We start from the raw sequence: 15,286 nt of genomic DNA on the forward strand, positions 1-15,286 counted from the left end.
AACAGGTTGTCATCTTCACTGTCATCACTGACTTCATTTTCAGATCCAGAACCTAACAGGTTGTCATCTTCACTGTCATCACTGACTTCAGTCTCAGAAGAGGATGAATGCCTTTCTTCAATATTTGCCTGTAAATTAGGATTTGAATCCAGCTCTCTGTTGGGTTCTGGTCCTCCACTGATCTCTCCATCAGGTTCTGTTTTCATCTGTTCAGCTGAGCTGCTGGTTGGAGCTTCTGTCTCTCTGCTGTCTTCACGTTTGATGTGATGAAACTCTGACAATTGAGGCTTCTCTTCATCTTCATTCTTCACAGTAAGCTGCCCTACATCCTGACTGATACACTGTTCTTCCTCTTCCTTCTTCACCTGGAAACATGTGAGGTTCTGCTGATCCAAACTGGAACTGCTCAGATCAGGAACCTCTTCTTTAACCACCAGCAGCTGCTGCTCTTCTGTAGGAAACACATGAACAAAGCCTGAAGTTATTACGATAAATGATAATATTGTTGTTTTGAGATCATTTTCAAGTAATATACTGGTAATGGCATAATAACACAAAACCACATTAATAAACTTCAAATTCGATTGAATATTTAACACTGGAACTGGACGACATGTTAAGTGCTCAAACAGTAAATAAAATGGATCATGAAGTTTTAATTTATTGTGTGATTATTTATTGCAACAGGCCTACATGGACATCTTTACACTAAGGACTGTCTATTGTGACTCTGCTTCCGAAATCTACAGGATTTGTTGTTCACAATGAGAGGAATAAACACAGCTAAGAAGTTGGTGGAAAAAATAATTAGCTCCCATGTTATTGAGAAAGAGCAGATTATTTCAGAGTGCTGAAATATTTGATTCCCTTCAGGTAACTTTGGCAGTTAAGTAGCAAATGTTTACAAATTGCCAGTGATAGTTGTGTGAGGTAGTATGATTGAGCCGCATCCGTCTGAAGCTGATGGGGTAACAAACGTTACAAGGTTGTGAGCTTCAGGCTGAAATATTGTGTTCCTCTTTGATGTTTATGCAAGCTTTTAATTTAATTTAATTCTTGTAGAAGAGAGAAACTATGTTCACAAATCTTAGAATAATAGACTTATATTTTAAGGCATGTAATGCAAATGCTAGGACTTATTCTAGACCTATAAACGCCATTAATAATGAAAAAAGGAAGTAGAAATATCTTTCATCCAGTAAACTGCCATATTTTACATTAGAACGGGATTTTTTTTTTATGTTTTCAGGACAATTTTACTTGTCCTGCTATCATGTGGCTATGAGCAATTAAAAATTCTAAACACGTACAATGTGTTGGAAAACAGAGTTTGGTGACTGATTCTTATTTGTCAGGCGGAAGTGGTCACTGGGCAGCGCATGAGTTTCTCGGCATTAAACCTCGGCTGCAGTGCGCGCTCCCGACACAGGGTCAACACAAGGGAACAGAATTTCACACAAGACCTCTTTCTGTGGTTTTACAATATCCTGTTCATTTTTACACAAGGTTTAAGACTTTTGGCGATATCTAGGTGTTTGTGTCTATAGTGGTAGTAGCTCTCAGTATACATGCTTGGCGCAGGATTTACCCTAATAAACACTTTCCTGTTTACCTCGTGCTTCCATCGATTCTAATGATCACAATTATTTGAAAAATGATCAAATGAAGGGATGTACCTTCATTCTCTTCCTTCACAGAGTCAACGAAGCTGCATTGTTCTCCAGTTCTGCAACTTTCCATCGTAATCTTCATCCTAATGTTTTGGCTTCTCTGGAGAATAAGGATACACTGTGAATCGAAAAGCTTACACTCACAAGAAATCTGGTAGATTCAAGTTGTTCTTCCTGCAGATGGCAAGAAAACTTAAAGTGGGCATTACCGCCACCTACTGGTTCGGAGTGTGGTTCTTGAAAGTATCATGTACACATAAAAATCAAAAACCGGTATGTAATCAAATTCCAATAATCAATGTTGATTTATTTAACAAGCTAATGATAACAAATACAAGTTATTTTTTAGTGGTACTATTACACTAAACTTTTTATTTTTCCAAACTCTCTCTCTTTATAAATCTTTATGACAGTCTAATATAACATGTTCTATGATTTCTTCCATTCCACATTACATTTCCCTGTATTATGCTTTTTTATTTTAAAAGTATAATTTTAAGTCCTGCGTATCCAAGTCTTAATCTTATTTGCCTCTCATCCTTTGTATTTCTTCTCCCAGTTCTGATTTCACCTACTGCCTTTAGGATTTTATAAAAATTTTATAAAACCATCTATTTCCATCTCACCTTATTTCCAATTATTTCACTGGATTTTGTTTAATGACACTCTTTCTGTCTGATATGCTTGTTTTTACTATGAAGCTGCAGATGGTATTTTGACTTTCCTTCTTTGCTGTCTTATCTGCACTCTCATTTCATTTTACTCAAATGTGCTGGTACCCACATGAATTTTATTGTTAAACAAATATTATGTTTTCTAAATACATAATATTGTATATTATGTATTTATACAAAAAGTATGTCCAATAAAATATCAGCCCCACTTTCTGGATGATTGTTTTAAACTCAATAATACAGCTGCAATATTTATTTTTATTTTTGTTTACTTGTGCTCTCCTGATTTCCTGCTCTAAGCACATTGTTAGATCATTGGTATTCCTCTCCTTTCGAAAACTATGACTAATCTATTATTAATCATTTTTATATTTAATTACATATACTTGAAGCAATTAGCACGTAGTTTTCCTGTTTTGTGTTCTGATTCACATTATGGACGCAGAAGGATTTTGATCAGGCATCTTCACAGCCACACGCTGCCTTGTATCTCACTGCTGCCATCTGATGGACATATTAGGATCCTACAACATTCAGGTATTAAACGTGACTGAACTGAAAACGTAGATATGTACTACATCTTAAAAAAAAGAATACCTTCAGGAAGTTGAATATTTTTTGACTGTCGTTCTAGAAAGTGAAACTTTTATTTTCTATATTCCATTCAGTGAACTACACAATCACAGGGAGGACTGCTGACTGAACAGATGTTCAGAAAAACAAACATTTAAACCATCCACAGGGAGGGTAAACCACAAAAAGTCACTACTAAAGAAGCTGGTGTTACTGTGATTTCTCATGTGTGTATGACCACAGTTCTGTTTTTCAGTAAATGAGGCCTCAGATGATTAACTGTTGCCAACAGAGACAACTCTTCTGGTGTCCATCCTCATATTGCGTCAGCCTGACACTTTACAGACCATAACCTCTATTTAGCGCAAGAAAACTTAAGACAAAAGAAGTTTGACATAAAATAAATCTAACAATAAGGGAATTCTTTTACAATTTTTTGTAACATTTTTGTGCTGCATACACATTATTGAAAAATACATTCCTTATTTCTGCATTCGTTAAAAATAGAAATACATGATATAAAGAAAGTACACTTAAAATCCACTTCATGTCTCACTCACAGTGAGCTGCCTAAATCATTTTACCCCCGAACAGAGGCATTTTCCCCATTATTTGCTAATACCAGACACTGCTCTACTTACGATGAAGCAGAGATCATGTCAAACTCAAAATGCTAAAACTAATCTTGATCAAATGGAAGCAAAATAATCTGAATTGCAGTGGCGTTTGTACAGAAAGTCTTTCCAAGCAAATGTTCAGTATGAAATCTATTTACTGTGAATCCTCAGTTTGTGATTCCTCAGAGTTTCCGCTTGTGTAAACAACTTCAAACATCGCATCTAAATGGTTTTCTTCCCGTGTGAAAAACACACAGGAAAGAAGGTTTGTCCTTCTTCCACATTCCCCACAAGCAAAGTTTCCCTTCCCTGCCACCACTTTCTCCTCCTTCTGATGAATCTGCATATGTTTTAGAAGGCGACTCTTAAGGACAAACTTTTCATCACAATGATCACATGACAACTGATTCTCCACAATTTGGAGTCTAACATGCAGGAGTAAACTTTGTTTCCGAGTAAAAGTAGCACCACAATCACCACAGACAAACGGTTTTACATTTGAGTGGGTTATCATGTGACTTTTTAGAACATCCTTAAGTCTGAAACATCTTCCATAGTTGCTGCATGCAAATGTTTTTTCTTCTTTTATTCGATACACCAAATAAAAAACAGAATATCTTGAAGTTAAATATATTAGTCACTTATTTCAAGAAGGAAAATCACATATTAAATAAATTCCACAAGGCATGAAAAACAGCACACCTTTATTTTTTGTATTTGTGATGATTAAGGCTTACAGCTCAGAAAAACCTCAAATTCAGTGTCAGTCGTAACTGAAACTATATCGTACAGTCACATAATAAGAAGGTCACATAGAATTGTGTTGCACTTCTGCTTTAACCAAATAGTAACCCGCATCCCATGCCCTCATTGTTTTCCTGTTGGTCGCATTCATCCTCGTGCTGATCTCTCTATCATGACAATACATAGATAAGAATTGGTCCATTGTTGCCACATCATTAAGAAGGAGTAAAAAAGGTGAATAAGAGATATCCACTTGTAGCACATCACCCAAAGTGGTGGATTTTTACAGACAGCAGTCACATTCAGACAATCCCAGAATATGTGTATAAATGGTCCTACAGTATTAACTGGGAATGAGTCACATTGAGAAGATGTAATGAGATTCATGTCACATTTAAAACTACAATCTGTAACTTTTATAAGCAATTTTTTTTTGCATATTTGTTGGGAAAAGGAGACAAAATGCAAACTGCTGTGGCATTTTGACAGAAAATCTTTCCAAATGAACTGAAATGTCTATTCACTGTGAATTTTCAGTTTGTGTTTCTTCAGATTCTCACCTCTAGTAAACGTCTTCAAACAAATATTGCATTTAAATTGTTTCTTTCCTGTGTGAACGACCATATGTCTTTCAACATGACACTTCTTCAAAAACCTTCTTCCACATTTTTCACAAGCAAAGCAACCCTTTCCAGACCTCACATTCTCCAGTTTTGCATGAAATCGCATGTGTTTCTGAAGGTGAGCCTTCCGCACAAACTTTTTATCACATTTATCACATGACAGCATATTCTCCCCAGTGTGGAGTCTAACATGCAGACGCAAACTTGCTTTGCGACTAAATCTGCCACCACAATACCCACAAACGAATGGTTTTATATCCAAATGGGTTAGTATGTGGGTTTGTAGATCACTCTTAAGTCTGAAGCATCTGCCACAGTCGCTGCATGCAAATGGTTTTTCTCCCTTATGGATGGTCATGTGCATTTTAAGGTATATCTTCCGGCTAAACCTTTTATCACATTCATTACATGCAAATGGTTTTTCTTCACTCTGTGGCACACCAGGTGACTTTGAAGGCAATACTTCTGGCTAAATGTTTTGCCACATTTATCACAGGCAAATGGTCTTTCTCCTGTGTGGAGTCTCCAGTGATTTTTTAATTGAGCCTGACAGTGAAAGCTTTTACCACAGTCTTCACAAACAACTAATTTTTTAACACGGTGGCCTCTCATATGAGATTTAAGAGCAACATGCTTCTTAAAGGTTTTACCACAATCGTCACAAGAAAAGGATTTCCTTTCAGGTTTAAGTCCCTTCTGTGCATCACCTTTTTGGTTCCCTCTCGAGTGATTCTTCTCAACCGAGCAGCTGGAAGACTTTTCTCCTGAATGACCTGCCATATGTTTCTGGAACATCTGCTTCCTCACAAACTGTTTACCACAGTCAGGGCAGCTGAAGGCCTTCTTGGCAGCTTTACGTCTCACTTTGCTGTTTACACCAGACTGACGTGTTCTGGGTTCCCTCCAATCTTCATCACTGTCTTCATTTTCAGATTCAGAACCTGACAGCTTATAATCTTCACTCTCATCACTGTCTTCATTTTCAGATCCAGAACCTGATAGATTATCATCTTTGCTCTCATCACTGACTTCAGTCTCAGAAGAGGACGAATGCCTTTCTTCAATATTTGACTGTAAATTAGGATTTGAATCCGGCTCTCTGTTGGGTTCTGGTCCTCCACTCATCTCTCCATCAGGTTCTGTCTTCGTTTGTTCAGCTGAACTGCTGGTTGGAGCTTCTGTCTCTCTGCTGTCTTCACGTTTGATGTGATGAACCTCTGACAACTGAGGTTTTTCTTCGTCTTCATTCTTCTCAGAATGGCTGATCCACTGTTCCTCTTCTTCCTTCTTCACCTGGGAACATGAGAGGTTCTGCTGGTCCAAACCAGAACTGCTCAGTTCAGGAACCTCTTCTTTAACCACCAGCCACTGCTGCTCTTCTGTAGGAAACACATGAACATAGGTCTGTCAGGATGACAAATTTTGCTTGAAGATAAATTGTTCCAGTAGTTATTGTGATAAATCATAATATTGTTGTTTTGAGACCATTTTCAGGTGATACAATGGTAATGTTATAATAATGCGAGACCACATGAGTAAACTTTAAATTCTATTGAATATTTAACACTGGAACTGGACGACATATTAAATATTAAAACAAATGAAATTAATTATGAAGTTTTAATTGATCATGTGATTATTTATTGTTTATTGCAACAGGGCTACATGGACATCTTGGCTATATTTTGCACCGAGGACTGTTCATTGTGAGGATTATAAGTAATGTGTTGTTGAAGCGTGAGCTGCTTCCCATCAGTTTAGCATACCTTGCCCTTTAGAAGGTCTAATGATAGCTTTACATACTGTTATTACACAATAGTCAGCCAAACCCACTTACCTACCCTCAGACTCCAGCAGACTGACAACTGACCAGCTGTCCACCTAACGGGTCCGAGAAGCCTCTAACTCCTGAGTATTACTACAGATGAGAATTTAGAGGGCATTCTGTTTAAGCTGGGCGCGAGAAAGATGCGTCTAGACTCTAACTGACCTTTGGCCTACTTACAGCACTAAGGTTACAATGTAATACACTTCATAATCAGAATCTTTCTTCTTATCCTTTATGAATAATTCATAATCATCACGATTCTTAAAACATAATCAACATTAAATCACAACATGCAAGATTATAAATATCTCTTAGGCTCTTCTTACTCCAACAAAAAAGAGAAAACATTTCAGTAACATTGCTTTTCTTTCCTCTAATTACCAGCCTTTTTATTTATTTTTATCTTATTTAATTTTATGCATGAAACTGGAAAGATCTTATACATGCACAATATTCACAATATTCTTCAGAACATGAAATGTACCTTTTAGTTTGGGATGGGTGTTATTATGAGCTTGACTGGGGTTTATATATCGTTTTACACCCAACTGTAACTTGTGGTCTCTCTCTACCTTCCTAGTTGTCATTTTAGTTGCTCTCTCTCTCAAAAAAGTTTGAGTTCCCTCACAATACTTTTTGCGTTACCTCACAATGATGTCCTGTTCAGTTTATGCGGCATAACTGAATACTGATCCTGGGCCTAGCAGTTATATTTATGACCTACTGGCAAAAAAGAAACTGAAAATAAAAATGGGAACGACTGTTTTGCATCCTGAAAGCAGAATTATGACGTTCCTAAAGGAGGAAGATCAAGTATAAAACAATTGAAACAGGTGTAAACACAGCTTGATGAAAAATGGATAGGAAAAAAAAGCGGGCCACACTGACAATGCGGGTGCCCTTTCCCCTTTAAGACAAAGGGATACTTCAACCCCTTTTCATACTCCCCAGGTGGAGATCCAGGCTCACCAGGCAGATCTGGATTTGGACTCCCGTCCCCCGGTCCGAAGAGCCATCCCAACGCCCCACAAGACCCTGGAAAGACAGCGCCGCCTCCTCCCACGGAGAAAAGTAGCAAAGCTTCATCATCAGCCCGATTCAAGACCGCCCTGCAGTCTACGTCCTCTCCCAGCAGAGAGCAGAAACATGGATGCTCAACCAAAAAAAAAAAAAGAAAAAAAAGTTTGCCACAAAACTGAAGGCCCTCTGCAATGAAATGTGTCCCACTGTGCTGAAATACATCGCATGGCTACAATAATCAAACCCAGAGATCTTGCCTGCCTGGCTGGACATCTCCTTGATCCCAATGTCCGTCTCAGAAATGTGGACTATAACAATGAGGGTTCCAACGTTGACCCCAACACCCCTTATCATCTGACCTCCAATCCAGTCTCTGACCTATTTCTGGAGAGCGCTGACAAAGGGCGTGAGTTTCCTTCCTATTTAACACAAATCCTAGGATTTACTATTTTAGACCGTTAAACGACATTAAGAATAACCGCAATAGGAACTACTTTTCATCCAGTTCTCCATATTACACGAGAAAGTTCTTGTCCTGCTGTCATCCGTCCTCTTATACCAGCAACGAAAAATTATAAACACACACAATGTGTTGGAAAACAATGTTTGGTGACCGCCTTTTATTTGTCAGGCTGAAGTGAACATGACAAAAGTTGGAAAAAGATTGATTCTCTTGGCGATTAAAAACACAAAACTCTGCAGGACCCCATTTTTTGTTTATTTTAGGGGGTTTGCTATTGTTTTTAGCAGCAGCTGTCGATTAAACTGACGGACATCGTCTTGGCGTGAGTCTTTTTACCGAATCGGAAACCAACTGCAGCTTCGTGATCAGAAACGCCGTGAAAACGGTCGGATCCGCGCCTGTTTCCTGTGCGCGCTCCCCACACAGAGTAAACGGATTTTCACTGGTGAAAGACCTCTTTCTGTGGTTTTACAACACCCTGCCCGTTTTTACGCAAGGTTTAAGATGTCTAGGTATTTGTGTCAATATAACGTTGTAACTCTATACGTCTTTGGCGCACGATTACCCTAATAAACTCTTTCTTGTTTACCTCGTGCTTTTATCGATTCTAATGATCATAATTATTTCATAGTGATCAAATTAAGTGATTTACCTTCACTCTTTTCCTTAACAGAGTCAACGAAGCTGCATTGTTCTCCAGATCTGCAACTTTCCATCGTAATCTTGGTACCTGATGTTCTGACTTTAATTGAGAATAGGGTTCGACCAGTGAACTAGACACAGTTTCGAGCCAAATAAAGCGGAAGTATCGTGCAGTGTCTAGAGCTGTTTCGTCTCAGGTCCGCCAACGCGGCAAAATAGGCGCGTGCTCGTGATGAGTACTGAGAAAGCACGCGCGTAGCAAGCACGCGCTTGTTCGGCGCGCTTGTCTGAGGAACTACGGACACCGTGAAAGCTCAAGCAACATGTTTCGGCAAAGTTGTCACATTTTCTTCACGGTTTTGCGGGAAACTAATAGTAATAATACTAATAATTATAATAAATATATATGTTATACATATTATAATTATAATAAATAATATATATTTTACATATATTATTATTATAATACATAATATGTTATATATATTATAATTATAATATATATATGTTGTATATATTATAAAACCAAAGAAGGAAAGGTTAAGTTCTTGTGCAAGAAACGTCTGGAAAACATATTTTCCTGCTTGCGTGCGAAGAAGTCGGCCAGGACTAGGAAAGAATCTTTGTTTGGACAGATAAAGAACTAACAACTTGACTAATAGTTCTTCTGATGGAGCAGAATTGATTTCCAGGAGGTCAACCTTTAATTCTCAGAACTTCCAACACACATCCAGTGTAAGACGGAGCCAGAATTGCTATGCAAGCAAGGTTCGGTAACGCCATTGGTCAAAGCTTTCCAATACACAACAGTAGGGCTGGAATGGTATAAAAACTTGATGTCAGAAGTAAGAGACAAGAAATTTTGGATTCTGAGATGATGAAAGTGAGACGATGAAAATGCAATGTGTGAATCCGCAGATGTGCATTAAATGTCTTCCTGTTTGTCTATGAGCCGGAGAGAATGGAGTTTGTGTATTGTTTCTTTATTTATGTATTTCATGAGTTTAGCACCTTTAAATTCCTCTATAATAACAATGAAACCATGTTCTCCATGTTTCACTGGAGAACATGAGCTTGAATGAAAATGGTATGAATGAAGCACAAACTCATGATTTAAATTAAGTTATCAACCTAATTCACATCAACTTTAGTACATTGAACCACTAAATGTTGCTATTTTAGTGTATCAAGCGCTTCGAAATAATAGGCCATTTTCTGAGCAACTGTTTCAAAGTGGCTCAGTGATTCAGGGACCGTCGGTTTCACCATTACTAGGTTAAATAGACTGTGAATCAAAAACTCACACTCATACAAAACCCAGTGGACCCAAGTTGTTCTTACAGCAAATGGAAAGAAAACCTTTGAATTGTTCATTACTGTGAGCTATTGGTACAGAGTGTGTTTTTTTTTCACTGTATAATTTACACAGAAAAAACAAAAACAAAAAGCTACGTTCAAATACCAAGAATCAATTTTGTTTTCTTTAAAAATCAAATGACGACTTATAAGTTCTTTTTTAGTTTTACTAATATACTAAACTTTTCCTTACTTTTTCAAACCCTCTCTATAAATCATTATGACAGTCTAAAATGTTCTATGGTTTCTTCCATTACATTTCCCTGTATTGTGCTTTTAAATTTTAAAAATATAGTTTTAAATACTGCATATCCAAGTCTTACTCTTATTACCCTCTCATCCTTTGTATTTCTTCTCCCAGTTCTAATTTCACCTACTGCCTTTTGGATTTTATAAAACTATTTATTTTTTCATCTCACCTTATTTCCAATTATTTCTTTGGATTTAGTTTAATGACATTTCCTCCTCTGATTTGCTTGTTTTTAGTATGAAACTGCAGATGGTATTTTGACTCTTCTTTTTTTTGCCATGTTGTCTGCACTTTCATTTCACTTTACTCAAATGAAATAACTTTTATGTGGTACCCACACAAATGTTATTGTTAAACCCAATATTATCTATTCCAAATAAAGTATGTAGTATGTCTAATAAAATATCGGTCCTACTCTCTGAATTATTATGTTTCAAACTCAATAATGCAGTTGCAATATATATTTTAAATTTTGTTAACTTGTGCTCTGTTGATTTCATGCTCTAAACACAATGTTAGATAATCGGTATTCCTCTCCTTTCAAAATCATGATTAATCTATTATTAATCATTTTTTTATTACATTACATATACTTGATGTTAAAGCAATTAACAAGTAGTTTTCCGGTTTTGTGTTGTGATTCGATTCACATTAAGGACCGCAGGATTTTGATCAGGCATCTTCACAGCCACACGCTGCCTTGTGTCTCACTGCTGCCATCTGATGGACTTATTAAGATCCTACAACATTCAGATTTTCTTAACCCCCCTGTTTTGTTGCGGGTCAAATTGACCCGTTTTAAAAAAAATCTTTTTTGTTCCAGTGGTCAAACTCTAGACACACTGAATGGACACTCGGCACAAGTGGGTGGAAAACATAAATACTCTCTGCATGACTCATTTGTCTTGATTTTAATCAGCGGGTCAATTTGACCCAGAAAAGAATATGTGTCTCAAGTTCATTATAAACGTCACCCCTTGAAAACAAACAAAAAATGTAATATAAAAAAAATCTACAAAAAGTCAATTTCAAGGATATTTATTGTTTGTTTGTTTTTTTTGTGTGTGTGTGTTTAAGTTTTTTTAGTGGGCATAAAAAAATTAAATGACAAAAAAATAAATAAATCATTGCACAAATATTGATTGAAATGATTAGTATTGGAGTTGAAAATCAGATGCAAAAATGTTTTGGTTTCTGACACTGTTGCATGGTTAAACACTCCAAGGGTCAAATTGACCCAGGAACATTATTGCTGTACCTCAGAAATGAACATAACAGGAGTTAAAAGGGACTGGACTAAAAACTGAGACATATGTACAGCTACATCTAAAAGAACGTTAACATATCTTTCAGGAGTTTAATATTTTGACTGTTATTTCAGAGAGTGATACTTTTATTATCTAGATTTCTTACACAGATTGAAGTTTTTCAATCCTTTATTTCTTGTAATTGTTACATTTATGGCTTACAGATCACGAAAACACAAAACTCAGTGTCTCCGAAAAGTAGAAAAACATTTCAATATTGAAAATTCGTTGTGTCACACTCTAATCACTGAATTAACTTGACAACCATCCACAAAGGTTTCCTGAGCCTCTAAATGGATCCTCAGTCTGAGTCAGTGAGCTACACAATCACAGGGAGAACTGCTGACTGAACAGATGTTCAGAAAAACAAACATTGAAACCATCCACAGGGAGGGTAAACCACAAAAAGTCACTGCTAAAGAAGCTGTTTATTCAGAGTGCTGTATCCAAGTATATTCATATGAAACTGATTGTAAAGAAAATCTGGTTTGAAAATATGCACTGGTAACCGATAACTGTTGAATGGATTTTTTATTTATTTATTTTTACATAAAATCCATTCAATAACCGATTTATAAGCCTTGAGTCAGCACATCAAGATCCACTACGGACAAATTCATTGACAACTTTTCACAGAAGATTGTGTATAAAACAGAATTTTTATCTTTGTTACCGTGATTTCTCCTGTGTGTATGACCTCAGTTGTGTTTTTCCATAAATGAGCCTAGAGGCCAACGATGCTCAACTGTTAACAAAAATATCGACTCTTCTGGTATGAATCCTTACATCATGTCAGCCAGACACTTTACTGACCAAGACCTCTACTTAGAACAACAAAAAAAAAGACATAAAATAAATGTAAAAATAAGGCAATTATTCTACATTTCTTGTAACATTTTGTGCTTCATACACCTTACTGAAACAATAAATTCATTTTTTATGCACTTGTTAAAAATAGAAATAATACAGAATATAAATGAACACAATAAAATTAACATACACTAGATGCTCGGCCAGACATATCGGGACAATGAGCTGCCAAAATCATTTTATGACAGAACAGAGGCCGTTTTCCCCATTATTTGCTAATACCAGACACTGCTCTGCTCACGATGAAGCAAAGAGATGATGTCAAACTCAACATGTCAAAGCTAATCTTGGTCAAAAGGAAGCAAAATAATCTGAACTGCTGTGGCGTTTGTACAGAAAGTCTTTCCAAACGAATTCTCAGTATGAAATCTCTGTTTACTGTGAATCCTCAGTTTGTGATTCCTCAGATTTTCCGCTCGTGTAAACAACTTAAAACACAGATCGCAACTAAATGGTTTCTCTCCTGTGTGCATAAGCATGTGACTTTTTAGATACCGCTTCTGGACAAACCTCCTTCCACATTCCTCACAAGCGAAGTTTCCCTTCCCAGCCACCACTTTCTCCTCCTTCTGATGAATCTGCATATGTTTAACAAGGCGACTCTTAAGCACAAACTTTTTATCACATTGATCACATGACAACTGATTCTCCCCAGTGTGGAGTCTAACATGCAGGAGTAAACTTTGTTTCCGTGTAAAAGTGGCGCCACAATACCCACAGACAAACGGTTTTAAATTTGAGTGGGTTATCATGTGGCTTTTTAGAACATCCTTAAGTCTGAAGCATCTGCCACAGTCGGTGCACCTAAATGGTTTTTCCCCTTTATGGATTGTCATGTGGGCCGTCAGAGATCCATTTGAGGTAAACTTCTTATCACATACCTCACACTGAAATGGTTTCTCTCCTGTGTGGCAAGTCATGTGAACTTGAAGGCCGGGCTTCCGGGTAAACCTTTTGCCACATTTATCACAGACAAAGGGTCTTTCTCCCATGTGGGGTCTATGGTGAGTTTTCAAATGACACCGACTGTGAAAGATTTTGCCGCAATCTTCACAAACAGTTGATTTTTCACAGCGATAGATTCTCACATGACATTTAAGAGCACCTAGTTTCTGAAATGTTTTACCACAATCGTCACAAGAAAATGATTTTCTGCCTGGTTCGAGTCCCATCTGCGCATCACCGTTTTGCTTCCCTCTAGAGTGATTCTTCTCAACCGAGCAGCTGGAAGACTTTTCTCCTGAATGACCTGCCATATGTTTCTGGAACATCTGCTTCCTCACAAACTGTTTAAAGTGGTCAGTGCAGTTGAAGGATTTTTCAGCAGCTTTACGTCCCACTTTGCTGTTTACACCAGACTGACGTGTTCTGGGTTCCCTCCAATCTTCATCACTGTCTTCATTTTCAGATCCAGAACCTGATAGATTATCATCTTCGCTCTCATCACCGACTTCAGTCTCAAAAGAGGCTGAATAACTTTCTTCAGTATTTGGCTGTAAATAAGTACTTGAATCCAGCTCTCTGTTGGGTTCTGGTCCTCCACTGATCTCTCCATCAGGTTCTGTCTTCACCTTTGCAGCTGAGCTGCTGGTTGGAGCTTCTGTCTCTCTGCTGTCTTCACTTTTGATGCGATGAACTTTTGACAATTGAGGCTTCTCTTCTTTCTCATTCTTCACAGTAAGCTGCTCTACCTCCTGACTGATCCACTGTTCCTCTTCTTCCTTCTTCACCTGGAAAGATGTGAGGTTCTGCTGGTCCAAACTGGAAATGCTGAGATCAGGAACCTCTTCTTTAACCACCCACAGTTGCTGACTTCCTGGAGCAAACACATAGACCTCTTGGTTAGATTTTCTACCAAAGTCTGTTTATTGTGAAAAACAAAAACAAGGTTTTATGGTAGAATTGTTGTGCCTATAAAACATGCAAAAGCATGAAAATATACTGACAGTTCCGTAACCTGGAACCTCCACAAACTATTGGACCAATGAGTAGAAAGATGGACAATGTAACGTAGTAAACTGGCTCAGATTTTTCAGCAACTTGTAAAACCGCTTGAAATTTAAAACCAGAATAACTTTACTGTGTCCACGTTAGAAGCAAAAGTCTTAATTTCATTTTGAATTAAACTTGCTTTTTTAGAAATAAAGGGTATACACAGACATACACAGCATAAGACAAACGACCTTTTCTCCCGGACTGAAGTTTGTTTAAAACCAGTAAAGGAGGTCTGAGATTCTGCTGGTCCAAACTGGAACTGCTCAGATCAGGAACCTCTTCTTTAATCACCAACGGCTGCTGCTCTTCTGCAGGAAACACAAAAACATATTGTTTACATTTCACTCCAAGATCTGTGTATTGTAGAAAGTACTATTTCCACATTTTGATGTTTAGGGGATTAGTGTTCGTGAACTTGACCGCAGGTCTTACTTATATTGTGTAACTCCCAGCTCTAACATTTTGTCTCTCTCTCTACCTTCCTAGTTGTCTTTTCAGCTGCTCTCTCTTGTCTCTTTACCCCTTTGGTTTCCTCTGCTTCATCTCTTCCACCTGATAACTCAGGGCTAACAGGAAAAACATACTTGTAGGCACGGAAAGCTATTCAGGAAGAAACTGAGATTAACTACAGATCTGTTCCTTTTAATATTCTTT

At 37.4% G+C, this 15,286-nt stretch overlaps 1 protein-coding gene and 1 pseudogene across 1 annotated transcript in view; both read right to left on the reverse strand.

Moving 5' to 3' along the window:
- Positions 1 to 9,052, reverse strand: part of LOC103147046 (gastrula zinc finger protein XlCGF46.1-like) — a 10,262-nt pseudogene extending 1,210 nt beyond the window's left edge.
- LOC103147045 (gastrula zinc finger protein XlCGF57.1-like) overlaps positions 1 to 15,286 on the reverse strand; it is a 32,521-nt gene that overhangs the window by 16,086 nt on the left and 1,149 nt on the right. Inside the window, exons 2-3 of the mRNA XM_016678046.1 lie at positions 14,821 to 14,940; positions 13,965 to 14,453 (exon numbers count right to left, since the gene is read on the reverse strand). Of these exons, the coding sequence (XP_016533532.1) occupies positions 13,965 to 14,453; positions 14,821 to 14,940 (609 nt within the window). The remainder of the gene's footprint in view (positions 1 to 13,964; positions 14,454 to 14,820; positions 14,941 to 15,286) is intronic.

The sequence above is a fragment of the Poecilia formosa genome, unplaced genomic scaffold (genome assembly GCF_000485575.1).
Source record: "Poecilia formosa unplaced genomic scaffold, Poecilia_formosa-5.1.2 Scaffold173, whole genome shotgun sequence".
NCBI lineage: Eukaryota > Metazoa > Chordata > Actinopteri > Cyprinodontiformes > Poeciliidae > Poecilia > Poecilia formosa.